This window comes from Mesitornis unicolor, unplaced genomic scaffold (genome assembly GCF_000695765.1).
Source record: "Mesitornis unicolor isolate BGI_N332 unplaced genomic scaffold, ASM69576v1 scaffold15763, whole genome shotgun sequence".
NCBI classification, from domain to species: Eukaryota; Metazoa; Chordata; class Aves; order Mesitornithiformes; family Mesitornithidae; genus Mesitornis; species Mesitornis unicolor.
The window spans coordinates 52346-68468 of record NW_010172713.1 but is presented as its reverse complement, the minus strand read 5'-3'; the positions used below and the strand labels follow the sequence as shown (position 1 = coordinate 68468).

The window sequence follows — 16123 nt, the reverse complement described above, 5'->3', positions numbered from 1 at the left end:
TGGTGGTGGTGGTGGTGGAAGGAGGGATCCAGGAGCTGGAGAAGGTAATGGGCCACCGGGAGCTCCTGGTGGCAAGGAAGGTCCTCCAGGGCCGGCAGCACAGATTGCCCTCTGGGAGAGAAAGAGGAGGAGGTCAGGTCATACAGTGCTGTGGGATACCACCCAAAAAATGCCCCCATACCAATTTTCAACTATTTTTTGGCCAAAATTTAACCAGCATAGGAAGTACCCAAAGGCTTCAACACTCCCGACTGAGGTCTGATGCAGCCAGACATGAAGTCACCCAGTTACCAGAGCTAGACATCTTCGTGACCCTCTCAGCAAGTGCCTTTCTCAGTCCCTTGTGCAGCTCCAGAAATCACCCCATGGTGTCTGCAGGGGGTTTGAGACTGGGCCACAACAGGGAGGAGGTTTGGGGCCTCACCCTGCTCATCTCGTGGAGCTGCGCCGTGAGATCTGCCACTTGCTGCTTGACCTGCTTGTGCTCACTGGACTCCTTCTCCAGCTTCTCCTTCATCTTGTTCAGTGTCTGCATCATCTCCTCCTTCTCCTGGGCCTTGGCGTCGCACTCTCGCTCCTTCTTCTCCAGCTTCTGCTGAAGCTCGGTGTGCTCTGAAACAGCCCCATGAGACCACTTTTGGGTGACAAACAATCCCTTTTGGGTGACAAACACTCCCTCTTGGCACATAGCAGCACGCAGGGGACTAACACCCACGCTGTCCTGTGGAGCAGCCGCACAGTTAAGAAAAGTGTGTGCTCTGCCTTAATGCCCTGGCCAGGGCTTCCCTATGAAGAGATGAAAATCTACTTCGCCTATTTCCCTTGTGAGCCCCAGACCGTGACATCATCTCTGCCACTTAATAAAGCCTGTGGAGTCCATCCAGCTAAATACATGTATATGTTATCTGTTTAGGTTACCGTGCATGCTAAGGTTCAAGTTAATGCTGTGTATCTTTCCATCACTCACCTTTCCGCATTTTTTCTGCTTGCTCTTTCCACTGTTTCACTTCATTTTCATTGACTAACCTAAAAGGAAAAGACAAGGAGTGTGATCAGACAACCTACTGCAGTAAACCAGTGGCCATCACCAGCAAGAAACACAATTGAACAAGCCTGGGCTACGGGATTTAAGGCTCCCAAACTGGTATTTTCAACACCTCTGCTCTGCCTACCCCCAATGTCAGGGTTTTGCAGGCTGGGATGCAGTGCTGCCTTGACAGCTCTGGGGATGTCGGCTTGTCCAACCAAGGAGCAGAAATATCACCGGGTGGCAGTAAGTGATGAATAAGGAACAGTGACAGCAGCAGTGGGGAGAAATAGCTCACCGAGGACACAGAGTGTGAGCCTAACACACCTGCACGTCGTGCTCAAGTGGTTGCAGCGATGCCAGCCTGGCAGGGATAACCCCCAGCCTGGCCCCCTCTCCTGCCACAACCAAGATTTTCCACCCCAAGAAAGACGGGTGGGCACTTACATTCGGACAACATTTTTAATATTGAAGTTTTCCAAGGGAGTGGCATCGGGGTCCTGCCCTTTGTCACTCTGGATGACGATCTGCTGCACAATCCTGTCGAGCAGCAGCCAGTACTGGACGGTGTTGCCGTTTCTTTTATCTGGAGGGGAAGACGGGGAGTAAGTGAGGGGAGCAGCAGGGAGGTCACTTCTGCCCCAGGGAGGAGACGAGGGCTGCCAAACCCTGAGCTCCCTTGGGTTTTTTTGCCTCCCCCGGGACTCACAAGGCATTTGGAGACAGTGGTGCAGGATAGACATAAAGTGTGGGTATGCCTCCGTGTGCGTCAGCCTCTTCCTCGTCAGCTCAAACATCTGAGTCGCACTTTTGGTGTCGATGTGGACCTGTGAATGGGAGCAAAACGAGGTCAGGCCATGGGACCGGTGGTGGCACTGCCTGTTCCCCGAGTCTCAGCTCCAAACCCATGAGCCATCCCCACCCCACACCCGATGGACAGACGAGCCCCACTGCCCTGCAAGGGACAAAGAGCTCTGGGTGGGAGCCAGGGAGAAGGGGGATGAAGCAGGCTGTAGGATGGACGTTGCAACAGGAAACAGATTTCCAACCTGTAAATTTTATCCACAGGACCACACTTCATCCTGGACCATGTAGGCACTTTTAAAAGCAACCATGACTTGGAGTGCCAGTGTCTGCATCAGCAACGTTCGTACTTACCAGCTCAAATCTTTTGGCAAATTCCAGTTCATCTTCATTTCTAAGCATTTCAAAAAAATCTAAGTGCCTGAGAAAAGAAATAGAGCAAAAAAGGCTGTTAAAAGCAGATACCAATGTGACAATTAATAAATTGCAGGCAGCCAGTCTGGCAGAGGCCCAGACCAGAGATAAGCGAGGCTTGAAACATCTTCAGTCTTGAGCTCCCAGTCATTACAGCCTGTCCAAGGGGTCTTCTGGGACAAGGAGAGGAGGAGCAGGTCTCCCAGCCCCTCGATGGCACATCCTTCCCAGCTCAACCCTACGTTAGAGTGTGGTGAAATGGTGACAGGGTTTTTCTCTTCTGTCTCTGGCGACAGCAAAGAATTTCCTCAAAATGGGCCAAATCAACAGTCTGGATTCACGGACATTCCCCAAAGGCCAAGTCTATAAAAGCAAGAAGCAAGGGTGCAAGGCAAGGGCAAAACCAACGAGTGGGCTGGGGGGTCATTACTCACCGGTCGAGGGTTGAATTTTCATGCTCTCGTAATTTATCAATCACTGGCTGGATCCCGAGCATGAGAAATTCGTATCTCAGATGGAGTCTGAAATCCAAGCTTTCCTGCAAGAGGACAGTTTTGGGGTCAGAGCAGCAAGGTGCACGTCTTCAGAAATAAAACCCCTCCAAGCCCCCCAAAGCACCTCCCTCTCCAAGAGCCCCGGCGCTCACCACGCCTGCGCCCTGGCTCAGGACTGCGTTGATGAAGGACATGATGGCTGTCTTGAGGCTCACTTCATCCCGGTAACGCCCCGTGCTCTTGTCCAAGTCATTGATCAGCGTCTGCCAAACGCGCAACATCAGTTAAATGCCTGGTGACAGCCCTAGTGCTGCACGAACAGCCCAGGGACACACACAGGAACATTTCATGATGCTCCCACAGCCCCTGCAGCACCCCGCTGGTGACGGACCATCAGCTGCTGCCTTCTGTCATGCAGCCCACCCCAGCACCCGTTTCAGCAAACATCAGCCCATCCAGATGTGCTGCAGCCATGCAGAGCTGCGATCCCAGCACCCTTGCACAAGCAAGCATTTTATTTGGGGGCAGGGGGTGCTGCCTTAAATAACTGGTTCATCACTCTTTGCTCAGCTGCAGATCTCATCAGACATAGTTCTGGGGTAATTCCCAGAGTATCTCTGCTGCAAATGGCCATAATAAATCATTTACAAGTGACACTTAGATATCCAGGAGAAGGAAGGGACAAGAATGGTGACTTCTGGGAGCTGAGGGGTGAGTGGAGACCTGCCTACCTGAAAACGAGTCCGTTCGCTGGCGTATTTCTGGTAGTGCAGCATCGCCTCCAGTACCTTTTTGTGGCCCCCGGGAACCAGGCACACAGCGCCCATGATTTCCAGCACTGCCACCTTCGTCTTAATGTTCTCTGTGCTCAGACTCTGAGCGATTACGTTAATACTCTCTGAATGGGCTAGGACATGAGCCCGGCCCAGGGAGTTGTTCATTAGTGCTTTTATACATCCAATGAGTGAGGTATGTATTCGAGACTCCGCCGTCTCATAGTCCATGCTTTTGAGAAAGTTGAGAATACACGACAAGCCATCCAGGTCGATGAACCGGGTTACAAACCTGTCAGAAAGGAGGTTTTTAACTTTAAAAAAACAAATGCTAAAGGACCCTTTTTCCCCCAAACAGGGCTGACTTGTCTGTTGTTGTAAACCCAGAATCATCTTATCTATTTTTTCCTGGACTTTAGATAGCAGAAAGCCTGCAAGCTTAAAGCACAAGGACAAGGCTGTGAAAATCTTAGCAATTTAACTGGTGCCTTGTTGCACAGGCAACCAGGCAGCATCTGCACAAGGTTGTCCAGAGCTAGGATATTTGGAAGAGGACCAGCAAACCCAGCCAGTCCCACCTGCACAAGGCCAAGGCAGAGGTCAGGAGTCTGCAGCCACCTTGCTGCAAAACCATCCCAGTGCCCAACCTGATAATACCACTTACTTAAATACCACTTACTGGGGACCAGTTTTGCCCAGGACTGGAAGAAGCTCCCAAATCCTGGAGTCTCCTCCTCATCAGCTGCAGACACCCCAACACCAGCCAAGCCCGTGTCCATGATGTCCATCAGACTTTCTGCCTCCTGCTACCTCTCCTGCCTCATCACCCACATCCTTAGGCACATCTCAGCAATTTTAAGGGATTTCTAATTTTTACGATGACTTATAACACTGCCCAATAGAAAGCAGACGGCAAACGCAGGGCAGTGCCCCAGGCAGATTCACTGAAGCAGGCAGACATAACGCCGCTTGCTGCTCAGGCATTTTAGGACCTCCCTGCCCGATGCCATTCAGGCTAGGTGTATTCTGGTTTGGCAAAAGGCATGGGCTCGGAAAGCAAATGAGCCAAGAACATCCCAGCACTGGGATGATTTTAATTCAAAACAAGCCATGCTGATGCCCAGCAACAAAAGGGGTAATTGTGCTTGGGGGAAAATTATTTCTCTGCTTCAAAGCCTGCTCTTCTTCCAGTCCAAGTCAATAGAAAATTTGATGCTCACTTCTCTGGAAAGAAAAGCAGGTCCAACAGGTAAGATCTGCTATAGTGGCTGCTGGATCCTTCTGGCTTGCAGTGAGACTTCACAAACCACTTTTAAGGACTTTGCAAAGTCTCATGGCTGGGTACCAGCCGTGCTCCCAGGGCACTGTAGGGAGCCAGCACCCAAGAGGTCCAGGTTTCACAGAAATCGGGTGCTCGCCCTCAGTCCTGGGCATTTCTTACCAAGTACCATCACCAGACCCATTGCAAGAGAGAAATGGAAGACGGGAATGTATTTGCAAGCAATAGGAAATTTGTTCCTTCCAGAACCAGAACAGGTCATAAATTTCTTCATGAAACATTTTCCCCTCAGAAAATGTTGACCTTAGGCATCATAAAGGTTTTACAGCTGCATGCATGCAGACTCCAGAGAAACTGAATTTAGGAAAAGCTACAGGCATTCAGAAAGACTCTCTCCCTTTCCTTATCCTCCTCATCAAAACCTCCTAGCAATATTTTTTTCTTCCATTTCATAAAAGCCTGAAGATTCATTAGATTTTATTCCTTTAAAAAGTACAAGAGAAGTTGAAGTTAAAACAAAGGGCCTGGTTGACCAACAGAAATGGGATGATTTTTTTAAATTCTATCTGGAAGGAAATTTTACATTCTGTTCCAGTGAGAACAAAAGTAAATTTGAAAACAAAAAAAAAGAAGTTGTCTCATTTGCCTGACTAGATGTGAAGGTCCTGGTGGTTCTCAGCCACTAAAAGGACTGAGAAAAAGGAACAAAATGACAAAAGGTGAATAAAAAAAAAGCAAGTGGTGTTTCAGGGTCCTTGCCTCCCTCGTCCCATGCAGCCTCCATTTATATCTCTATTTAACCCCCCACTCCACCAGAGAACTCAAATCCAAAGCCACAACTGCAGTGACAAAGCCAGGAAAGGGAAGGGAATTGCCTCATTGGTTTTGTCCGCAGTGCAGTCTTCAGGCTTTCGATTGTTTTATTTCTCTCCTCTTCATCTTCCTTTTCCAAGGCGATCAGCGTTTTTCTCTGCGAAAGGAAAGAGGCAGGTGTAAGAAGGGAGGTTTCCCTGCAAAGCTCATGCCTCAGAAGCAGGAGCACCGGCTGTGCCAAATCACGGGGACGGAGCTGGGACCTTAAACTGACTCTGGAAGGCTTAAAGTCCAGATCCTTACGGCAATCACAGGACTCAGAGAAGCAGGAGTTCAGAAAAACCCACATTGGCTTTGTAGCAGTGTTGCTGATGGCCTTGCACCTCCCCGGCCACTTGGGTTTTGTTTCAAAGCAGTGAGAAATGAACATTGGCTGGTGCTGAGCGAGGCTGCAGAAATCCAGCCCCCTCTTACCCAAATTCATCCTCACCCCTCAGCAAGCCCTGGCAAGATGCTGGGCTCCATTGCCCTGAGATGACTGGGAGAGCTGGATGACCACCTCGAGAGGACACAGCACTGTCCTGCATGATTATTAAGTTCCAGAGTTAATGCCCTGCAGGCAGGAGTGGTGTCACCCCAAATTGCTGACCCACAACTCATCCAGACAAGCCTATGTTGGAGGATGCTCACAATCGTCCCCTTGCAACCCTCAGACTCAGAGCAGTGAGAGGGAAAGGCTGCAGTTCTGGCAAGGAGAATCCCAAGTCATGGGCTCTAGATGTAAATCCTGGCACATCCCCAACAGCCCACCACTCTTTAGGAAATACACTTTGTGAAAGGAACAGCTAAATAAGTGCATCACAGTATTCTGTAATAAAGTATCCAGCTGAACCCTGCTCAACCCTGCGGGGGCATCCACAACTTTCCTGGGCAACCTGTGCCAGCATCTCACCACCCTCACAGTGAAGAATTTCTTCCTAACATCTACACTTCCTTCCAGTTCTTTCTCTTGGCATCTCCCACATTGGATTTTGCTGTCAGGCTGGTGCTGGGGACCGGGACCCTGGCTCCCACAGTTCTACCCTGGGCATGCACAAGGTGTGGCTTGCTCACCCCAACTCATGCAACCAAGACCACAGCAAAACAACCCCATGGGCACCTCCTGCACCATCCAACGGGTGCTGAGTCCTTGGAGGTGTCAGTGTGAGCCCTGCCAGCACCAGCTGAGGCTAAAGCAAACTAGGGAGAAAGGGTTCTTGCAGATAGGAAGAGTTGTGCTGACCCCCATTTAACTCAGCTCCTCTTCGGTAGTGTGTCAGGGAGATCAAAGCCATCCTCTGGCATCCAGCAGGCTTTGATCACAGACTCTGCTCAGGCTCACGGCTTTGGCCAGCAGCCTGTGGCCAGACCTGGGCATCCCTGCATTCCTAGAGGATCAGCTCCCTCCTGGCTCGCAACCCCTGCTCGCCTTCTCTGTCCCCGCTCCCCACCCAGCCTTGCCTTCCCTGGCACTCTGGCCCTGTGACAGCAGGGCAAACACAGGGGAGAAAAAAAAAACCAAGAAAAAAATATGGGTTTTTTTGTTTGTTTTCCATGCTGCTCCCATCCCTAGTGCAGCAGCCACAAACCTTGGGACCTTCAGCCTCCAAAACAAGGAGCGAGGGGCTCTGAACCACACAGCCTTGCAGGAATTAAACAGCAATATTTCTGTCTTGCCCAGCACAATGCTGACAAGAAGATATTTAATAAAATTACATCTAAGTGTGTCCCTCGGGGAATAGACAACCTGCAATGTCGTGCTTCACCATGGACCTTGACACAGAAAGGTGTCTCAGGAGACCAAGGCAGTAGCAGGAATCCACAAAAAAGCACAGGAGCTATTGGCTTCAAAGCAACCATGGCAGCCTGGAGCCCCACTGGCATTGCACAATCAAATGGTGTCTTTAAAAACAAGCCTGGTAGCTTTATACCGAAAGCTGCTGTTTGCCATCTGTCTCGCAGCCTCCCAGCCTGGGGCAAGATGAAATGCCCTTCACGCCATAGAAAACACCTCCATTTTCCAGCTGTTTCTGTTGGTCTAATGGAGGACATGCTTAAATCCTTACATCAGGGGTTTCTGAACTGGTGGGACAAATTGCAAGCTACCACCAACTTCAAATTGTTGAGAGGTCCGCAGACCCAAAAGGCTGAAAACAGTGACAATGTTGTGGCTACAACACCCATTGCCCTCTTGGGTGGGACGTTGGGGATACCACAGACACTGGTGACACCACAGACCATCGCCACTGTGCTGCTGCCCCATATGGGGTTCGCAAGCACCAAAGCGCTGGGGAAATACTTACAGCAGCCATTGAATTCAGCTGATCGATATAAAACTCTGGCCAGCTGGTGGCTCCTTTATTTTCTTCCTGGTCCTGGAGCAGGAGGAAAAAAAACAGGGAAACAAAGAGAGCAGATTAGTAGAAATAGCGTTAACATCCCCTGCCCTTCATGACCAACCACCTCTGAAGTGCCCTTGAGCCCTTGCATTACTTTATATTAATATAAGCTCGACTGTCTATGTTCTGAGCTCATCAGTGACAGCTCCAGCTATAGGAACATTACCTGATTTACTGAACTGGCATATCTGGCATATTTTATATACAATCTACGTTACACCATCTGCCTGTGACCAAACTCTGCCTCAGCGATACTGCATCAGTCTTGTGGCTATCAGCTTTGGAAAAAGCACACTGAAATTTTACATCCAGATTTGTCTTGTACCAACTCTACAGTGCCCTTGAAGTTTTGGCTGCACAGCCTCGATGAATGTGTTTTGGGGGCAGGAAAAAGAGTCTCTTACCAGTAATGAAGAGTGAGTAAACGCGGCGTGAATTAGGCTCTACTCCTCTCTCTCCTAAGAGAGACTCTAGGCACAACACACAACTCCTCTGGGGGCTTCATTAGTTGTTAGGATGAAACACGCACCTGGCAATGTCCCCTGTTAAAGGACACCACCCCTGGGCCCATGATCTGTGATACTGACTGATGCACAGCCTCTTTTGGGCACCCCAGTCTACACAACCCTGCATCTGGTAGGATGCACAAGGGGATTTCAGGTGCTACCATGCTCTTGTAGGACACGGCCAAAAGGACTAGAGAAGTGATTGCTCCCTTGTACTCACCACTGGTGAGGCCACAGCTCGAACACCGCGTTTAGTTTTGGGCCTCTCAATGTAAGAAAGACATTGAGGTGCTAAAGCACATCCAAACGGCAGCAACAAAGCGGGTGAGGGTTCTGGAGCACAAGTCTTATCAGGAGCAGCTGAGGGAACTGGGGTTATTCAGCTTGGAGAGAAGGAGACTGAGGGGAGACTTTGCCATCCTCTACAACTTCCTGAAAGGAGGCTGTAGCAAGGTGGGGGTTTGGTCTCTTTTCCAAAGTATCAAGCGATAGGACAAGAGGAAATGGCCTCAAGTTGCATCAAGGAAGGTTTAGATTGGATATTAGGAAAAATTTCTTCACCAAAAGGGTTATCAGGCATTGGAATGGGCTGCCAGGGAAGTGGTGGAGTCACCATCCCTGGAGGTCTTTAAAGGATGCGTAGATGTGGTGTTTAGGAACATGGTTTAGTGTAGAAGTAGCCAGTGTTAGGTTTACAGTTGAACTTGATCTTAAAGGTCTTTCCTAAGCTGAACAATCCTGTGATTCTGTGAACACAGGAGCTATGAGCCCAGCTCAGATAAATTACGCTGCATGTCCCCAGGGACTGCTTGGAGCAAGCAGGCTGATTTTGAGGGAATATGTCAAAATCAACCCTTTTCCCCAGTGTATTTTCCTAAAAAAGTCTATCAAAAGGAAAGGATTCACAGCAGAAATGCCACATAGGCTGCAGAGTCAACCGATACTGCACAAATCCCAGGCAACTTCCCTCAAAAACCACCTTCAGTTCACAGCCCGACTCGCTCCAAAGCTTTGCCCCCTCTCTAAGTTTAAGAGATGTTTGCAAAGGTCATCCTACACCACCATCGTCTGCGACGGTGGGAGCTGAGTGATCTACTCCTCTGCTCCCATGTCTGTGCATGCAGACAGCTACGGATTCCCCAGGTGATTTCAGGAAGCACAAGGAGCAGAGTCCCAAATATTTACTGCGGTTCAAGAGGCGTATGTGGGGAATGTTCGTGCAGTCATGATGAGAACACACACAGTCAGGGATGGGTAACTTGGATGTGACTCAGGTCCCCCTCGGGCAGTGCAGCCCATCCCTGCAAACCTGCTGTGCTTGGCTCTGGGATGGGAATAAAAGAAATTTGGGAGCAACAAGGGATGTGGCAAACCCTCGGGCATCTCCTGTGACATGCTGAGGGCTAAGAGAAGCTGCTTGTCCACCCTCGTGGCCAACTCCAGCCCTCTCGAAGTGGCTGTGATTCAGGCTGGCAACAACCAGATCACCCCAAGCAGCTCTCTGTGCCGGCTGCCCATGCACACAGTTAGGAAATGCATCCCTTGGGCTGCCTGCTGATGGACACACATTTGTAAGCCTCACTTTTTTTTAATCTTCTATACATCTGGTCAAGTGTAACGCAAATAAAATAACTTTCCTGAGCAAGAAGACTGCATTCAGCCCTCCCTGCACACTGCTTTAATACTTTGGGTTGTTCTCCCCTCCTGCTGCTGCCAAGAACCAAGGTTTTGAATGAAATGCTTGATTTGCCTGCCCTTCACATCTCATTTTTTTTTCTAACCAAGCAGAGAGTGAGAATTTTTCTCAAACATCAGAAAAACAACAACAACAAAAAATCTGCCGTACTCATGCTACTGCCAAGCCTAATAAACCTGAAGGAGCTCCCACTGCCTGCCTCTGCATGGATGGAGGACCATTCATACTCATGCTCTGACAATTAGTTTTTGCCAGCAACAAATAAAACCATCCCATCCTGTCCAAATGGTGCTTAAAGAAAGAAAAATGCTCATCTGCTGGCAGAGTGTGCATCCAGCCTGATGGGGAGAGATAGGGATGCCTTTGGTCTTCTCACAGCCAGGAAAAACAGGATGCGCTGGCTTCTCTCTGCTTTCCCCTCTCCCAAAAACTTCCCTCCAGCAAAGGCAGGAGGATGGAGGGGCAGAGACCTCTCGCTGTCCGCTGGCAAACAGCGAAGCAATCCTCTCCAAACAACCCAGAGACCATCCAGCTGCCCATCCTGCCACATTTCTGGCCACATCTGAGACCACGTGCAGGGACTATCACCTGCCAGCATCGAGTGTGGCCTCCTAAAGCCATGGCCAGGGGGAGGTATCCAATTTTGAGTATCCAAACCCAAGGCCTTCCCAAAGGACTGGGAAGAGGATGTTCATTTGCAGCTATCTCCACTCACTTGTGCCTTGAACATGGTCCGAAAAAGGACCAGCTCCTGTCAGTCACCTCCTGGAGACATCACTGGAGGTCCTCCACATCACCCGAGGGTACCATCAGCACCTCTTATAAGGGGCATCCCTCTCCCACCAGTGCTTCCAGCAGTGACACTGCCTGGGAAGGGTGGTGAGGTTCCCACCACTGCACAACACCAAGAGATGATGGGCCACGAAATCTGGGCAGGCAGCAAGGCCTGTGCTGAGGAACAGAGTGGGAAGGCAGTGGGGCCGGCTCATCCCACGTACCAGGGCCTTTCCGCATGGCGCAAACACCTGCAAGTCCAGCAGGGATTCAGACCTGCTGCTTGTTTAAGGCTGAAAGGAAGCGCTGGAGCAAAAAAATAAAGGTCTCCAGGGGGCGGAGGGGAGGCTGAACAACAAAATTGGCTAAACTGCTCATTTATAATTAACATGCTGCATTATAAATATTTCCCTTTACTCGGCTCCCTCAGGCTCTTGCATTTCCTCCCCGAAACCCCCAATTTAGGGAGCTCTCTCAATTAAGTGCAGCAGAACCTCATTAATTCCGATAAGCAGCTGAGCAGGCTCAGAAAGCAGCTTCCCAGGCAAAGGGGGACTGGACAATAAAGCAGGCAAAGATTAGGGCACGGGCTTCCCTCAGCTCGCTGCAGGACATTGCTCAGTGGTAATTACAGAGGCTAATGGTCTACATCACACTGATAAGTGCCCTTTAGTGCTTTCAGTGATGGTAAAGAAATACCCCAACAAAACAACAAGACCAGAGGGAAGTGACTCACAAGGCTTTGGTCAGAGGCAGGAGGAGGGAGGAACCTCTCTGGACATCACGGCTTGAAAGGGTGAATTTGTAGATGATTTCCCAGCATCCAGGGTGGGTTCTGGGCGTGCGTGTTTTGTAGCCTGCCTTAGACAAGGGTTGCCCAGATGTACAGTGGACTATTGCCAACATCAGCTCTCCAGGATGCTCCATCGCATCTGGCTGGCCTGGCACCAGGGACACAAACATCTCCCAGTTTCTTATCTGGGTGGTGTTTAGGTCTTTGCTATGTTTGCTCTCTTCTTAAGAAGCACAGAAGCGAGGGCTGATCCGAACCCTGCTGACAGCCCAGTGCTGCAGTTTACTACGAGCCGCTCTTTTAGAGGCAGGCTGATGGCCGTAATTGCACAGTGCAGGGATGGGTATACCTGCTCATCTGTAACATGTGCATCAATGTCCCTCACTGTCCTCTGGAAAATGGCCCCGACGGACACAGGCACCCTGCTGCAAAAATTAGGAAATGCCAAAGCCGTGCAGCCAAGTGCAATCTTTGCCCTGTCCCCAGCTTCATTTCCCATTCGCTTCCCTCAACATCCACTTCTTCTTTCCCAGTCCCAGCACCACTGTGCCCTCCTCTCGCCTCCGCTGCCCCTTTGCCTCCAGGCTCCATGTTGGGGCTGATGGACGCTGCTGTTTGGCACCACAGCGGCAGTGGTGGGGGGATGTCGTAATGGGAACTTGAGGCTCCATCCCCTCCATCAGCACTGGGTGCTGCAGGGAAAGCAGTGCCCAGTCAAGGACGTCATTAGTGGGAGCTTTTCCACTAAGTGAAGGTCAGTGATCTGCCAGCTCCAGCCATCCCTTTGCTTTTCCCAGGGACATTTCACTCTCCCCAGCCCTGCCACACCTTGGTGACAAGCCTGACACTTCCACAGCCCATGTGCCTCCCCCTCGGGGTGTCGGCAGCTCCCACAGCTACATTGCCCTGCTCTTCCCAGTGACCATCCTTGGGACACTGGGCACCACCACAGAGAAAGTGGCGGTGCAGTCAGCAGTGGCTCAAAAGCAGTTTGCAGACTGGTCTTGGCCCTGTTTGGCACTGTTATTTACACCTGGAAAGTGCATCTCCATGACCTCCTGCCCCTCAGACCTGTAGGAACACAGTCACTGGGAGCAATGCGCCCTCCTGCTCGCAGTGTGTCCTCATAGGAGTGGAGGGAAAGACACCTCTGAAGCTATTCAGTGCTCTGTACAGCTGCTTTGCTTCTAAATCAAGCTTTTGGAGACACCTTGTAGATGCCCAGCCTGCAGGCAATGTCTCCATCTGAACCAGCAACCTCCTTCCCACATGGTGGTGGTGATGGCTCTGGAGCTGCTGTGGGATAACTGAGCCCTGGTGGACTCCCCACCTATCTGATGTTCAACACACCAGGTTAGATCCTTCAAGCTAGAAACCAAATCAGAAGCAAAGGATTGGCTCGCAGCAGCCAGCTCCAAGCAAACCCCAGAGATCTGAACAATGCTTGTGACTTTGATGGTTCACCTCTCTCTTGGCACCACCTGCCAGGCTGGCCTGCCCCAGGAGGACTTCACACCAGGAAAGACACAGCAAGGGGTTAAAAAAACCCCAACCCTCTTCAGCTGGCACCTACTGCAAAACCCCTCCATTTTTACACATCTTCCTGATGGCATTTTTATTTTGCACAGTGCTTCCCACACCTCCTTGCTGCTCTGTAACAGCAGAGCAAGGGAAAGCTGGTGGCAGCTGGCAGCCTACTGTGTTTCAGACATCCCCTTGTCCCTGCCTGCTGCGAATGATACACCTGCATGCTGTCTGCAAGGTCAGAAAGAAGCCTACAGTGGCATGGATGGATCTGCAGCCTGCATGGGAAGTTTAAATGCAGCCCAGCACCACCAACATGCGCTGGTGTAGGTTCTGCCCACTGTAGCTCTCTGGGTCTTCCTTGTTCCTCCACTTGGCTTGTTCATGTATCCCTGCCACAAAATCAAAATGATGTAACTAAAGCCACTTCCTCATGGAGCAATGCTGCAAAGGGCTGTAATTTCCTCAGATGCTCCCTGAGGTGGGATCTTGGGGTCAGAACCGTCCCATCCCAGACCATGCCGGCTCTCTGTATGCTAACATTTCCTATACCCTCTCCTCTACAAACACACACATGCCCTCATGCGCTTTTCCCAGGGTTTAAAAATTATGCTCCCCATAAGCAAATATAGCATGACCAGACGCCTTTCATAGTCAGCTGGTTCACTGTTCGAAAAGCTTCACTTTAAAATCCAGAAAGATTGCTAACAGATGCATTTTTTGGCCGGAGAGGGAGAAAAACCTCGCTTCAACAAAAGTGTGTTGTGATTGGAACTAAAATGAATTACCTTTGAAGATAAAAACTATAAACATTTCCTACTGAAAAATACCCCCAGCCATGCAAACAGCCCGCTCCTCCTAGTCAGCCTGAGAAAAAGACACCTGAGATGATATTTCAATCTGCTGCAATATCCGCAGGTATATTGGGATGCTCAGGGGCCATGAAACGCTTCTTGTCCATCCCAGGTCACCCAGGAGCACAGGAAAATGCTATTTTTTTCCTCTTTCCTTTGTCAGGTTTAGCTTTTAGTTCTACTGCAGCATAAAGAAAAAAAAATATGTTTTTTTTTAAATGAAGGAAATAGATGGCAACACAAGCCCCTCGAATGAGCCATAGTACAGAGCTACAAGTGGAAGAGCGAGCTGCAGATTGAAGCTGTCTGGAGGGAGTGGGTGTAAGGTGCAGTCAGAGGGGAAAGAGGCCAACTGGCTGGGAAAAACAGTGTAACTGGAGAGCCAGCACTCATTTCCCTATTTATCACATTTTTTTTCCCATTCTCCTCTGCAAAAGCACCACTGCTGTCTTCTCCTAATGCGAAGGGATCCTGGTTTTACATCTGATGTCGGAGGAAATGTTAGACGTAAGCTCTGCTTGCCTGGGGACAGCTTAACACTGCTGAGAGCTACGCATGCAGTGTTAGCGATGCCAAGAGTTTTTCAACGCGAGCTTACGGAGTGCAGCATCACTTGGCATCCCTGCAGGTCATTTTTCCCCTACCCAGGCTTTACAGATGCTCAGAGAGCTCAACCAAATCGAAAGGGAGGGGGACAGCGCCAGATCTTGCATTCACGTGAGCTGGTTTTCACTACCAATCCCTTCCACCTGTTTATTTATGCTGAGCTTCTGCCTGAACACCCCTGTATCCACATGTATTTTGAGGCTCATAAAAATCACCCAGCGAGCCGCTTTAGTAGCCTGACATTACGCACATTGGCTGGCAAGAGCCAAACCTCCTGCAATTAAGAGGTGCTGTTGCAGACTAAGCACAAAGTGTTAGTTATTAACTTCTTCTGGAGCGTGGCCTCCTGACAAAGGCCATCCTGAGTCCCTCTCTTCCACTGAAGCGAACCCGCAGCCAAAGAAATAAATGGTAAAGCTGGAAACCCTCCTGCTTCCTCCCCGCGCTTCCGAGCAATATCCTCTCCTGGGGAGTGGGGCCAGCAGGCAGCGAAATATTTTTGGGATGAGGTATGAAACGAGTCATCATCCAGAAATACCACTTCTAAAAGCAGATTTCATCCCGCTGTTAATGCATCTCCACCTTCGCATTTCCCTGCTTTATTTCAGCTGCAGAGGCGGCTGATGACTTCAAAGGTCTCTCCAATAATCTTTAAATCTCCCTCCTGACCTGAGTGCTGCATGGCTCCTGGATTTAATGCAGACTTCAGATCTCACTCCGGTCGTTGCCTTGCCAGCATCATGAGATATTTTTTGTCTCTCTGACCCCCCAGAGCATCACAGGGGAATGCAGGTGGGACAAAACCATGGAGAGTTCATCCAGTGCATCTCCCTGCTCCGAGCTGGGTCAGGGCTGGGATCAGACCCAGCATCTCCATGGATGGAGAACTGGGAAGGACAAAACCTCCACCCTGCCAAGCTGGTAGTGTGGGCTGGGATAAAAACAGCTGCTTGCAGAGCAGAGAAACCAGGATAAGGGGCTGCAGACCAGAGAGAAATATTCCAGGGAAAGAAATATGCCTGGGGAATTGCTGGTTTTCCCTTATTTCGTCTCCTCTGGCTGTGCAGGCTATGGCCACAGTGCAAGATATTTTGGAGACCAGCAAAGTTGACTGTCAAGGAGAACCCCCAGGAGAAAGCTGGGCAGCATTTCTGTCCTGCCTCCTGCTGCTCCTTTGAGGTAGAGTTCACTGCAATTGGTCTCTGCAATCATGGCAGGGAGCACTGCAACCAGCAGGAAAACAGAGGAAATGCTAAAAATTAGGAATGCCCCAAACTGGGGGTTTCAGACTCAAAGTTCTACTGGTTGCCTGACTCCTACCAGTCTGT

General features: G+C 50.1%; 1 protein-coding gene across 1 annotated transcript in view; it reads right to left on the bottom strand.

The window, feature by feature from the left end:
• Positions 1–3: 3 nt before the first annotated feature.
• The window catches only part of LOC104537564 (disheveled-associated activator of morphogenesis 1), a gene marked incomplete at its 3' end in the record, with an annotated part of 51699 nt that continues 35579 nt past the window's right edge, over positions 4–16123 (bottom strand). The window contains exons 4-14 of the mRNA XM_010180486.1: positions 7947–8018; positions 5667–5761; positions 3471–3804; positions 2892–3002; positions 2680–2783; positions 2186–2252; positions 1737–1854; positions 1475–1613; positions 968–1026; positions 425–612; positions 4–111 (exon numbers count right to left, since the gene is read on the bottom strand). Of these exons, the coding sequence (XP_010178788.1) occupies positions 4–111; positions 425–612; positions 968–1026; positions 1475–1613; positions 1737–1854; positions 2186–2252; positions 2680–2783; positions 2892–3002; positions 3471–3804; positions 5667–5761; positions 7947–8018 (1395 nt within the window). The remainder of the gene's footprint in view (positions 112–424; positions 613–967; positions 1027–1474; positions 1614–1736; positions 1855–2185; positions 2253–2679; positions 2784–2891; positions 3003–3470; positions 3805–5666; positions 5762–7946; positions 8019–16123) is intronic.